Here is a 1,112-nt window from a genome sequence, read left to right on the forward strand (position 1 = left end):
CTCTCTCTCTCTCTATTTTTTCCCCAATAGAAACTTAGAAAGCATATCTCCCTCCTTTCCTACCTCCCTCCCCCCTTCTTGTTTCCCCAATTGCTTCCAATACAAATAAATATAGAGGCTAAAGGAAGGTTCAGCTTCTTCTTCTTCTTCTTCTTCTTCTTCTTCTTCTTTCTTGTTCTTCTCTGTCATTGTCTTCATCTTTCATTGAAGTAGTCAGTCGTTCGCCGCCGTCTACTTGATCAAAGTAGCATATATATACATGGATCCCGCGGAGCTCAAGCGGGTGTTCCAAATGTTTGATCGGAACGGTGACGGCCGGATTACAAAAAAGGAACTCAGTGATTCGCTACAGAATTTGGGGATCTTCATACCGGATGAAGACCTCATCCAGATGATCGAGAAGATCGATGTAAATGGCGATGGGTGTGTTGATATCGAGGAGTTCGGGGCATTATATCAAACAATAATGGACGAGAGGGATGAGGAAGAGGACATGAGGGAAGCATTCAACGTATTCGATCAAAATGGTGATGGTTTCATTACCGTTGAGGAATTGAGATCAGTTTTGGCATCACTTGGGCTTAAGCAAGGAAGAACCGTAGAAGACTGCAAGAGAATGATAAGAAAGGTTGATGTTGATGGTGATGGCATGGTTAACTACAAAGAGTTCAAGCAGATGATGAGAGGTGGAGGTTTTGCTGCATTGAGTTGATAAAGATTCCATGGATTGATTGCTCTGAGCTGCTAGGAATGTAAATATTTTTGGTGATTTGAGAAAAGAAGGGGAATGGAATGTGGGCATTAGGTGGGCGCAGCAACATTGAATTCATTGAAGAATACGCTATGTTTGTTTCATAGGTATTTTTTTTGTCGGACGTGGTAATATTAATTTGTTATGATTTGATGGTATTCTTAATTTAATTTGTTGATCTGGGGTTGAATCCACCTTCCATTCCTTACATTTTATTGGTAATGTTTGGAGTTTGGAACATAAATGCAGTCAAATCACCCAACCCCATCAGGGCTATCTTTCTTAGTGGATTGGCAATGAAAACTATTCTCTTTTTTTTTTTTCTTTTTTTTTTTTTAATATTTGATAAAGAAAGATCTAT

The 1,112-nt window shown here is 39.3% G+C and overlaps 1 protein-coding gene across 1 annotated transcript; it reads left to right on the top strand.

Annotated features, from left to right (window-relative positions):
• Window positions 1-259: 259 nt before the first annotated feature.
• On the top strand, window positions 260-713 carry LOC122656208 (calmodulin-like protein 3). Its single transcript, XM_043850681.1, has one exon. It carries the CDS (start codon window positions 260-262, stop codon window positions 710-712), a length of 453 nt encoding a protein of 150 aa, XP_043706616.1. The 3' UTR covers window position 713.
• The last annotated feature ends 399 nt before the right edge of the window (window positions 714-1,112 follow it).

Source organism: Telopea speciosissima, chromosome 3, assembly GCF_018873765.1.
Source record: "Telopea speciosissima isolate NSW1024214 ecotype Mountain lineage chromosome 3, Tspe_v1, whole genome shotgun sequence".
Lineage (NCBI taxonomy): Eukaryota > Viridiplantae > Streptophyta > Magnoliopsida > Proteales > Proteaceae > Telopea > Telopea speciosissima.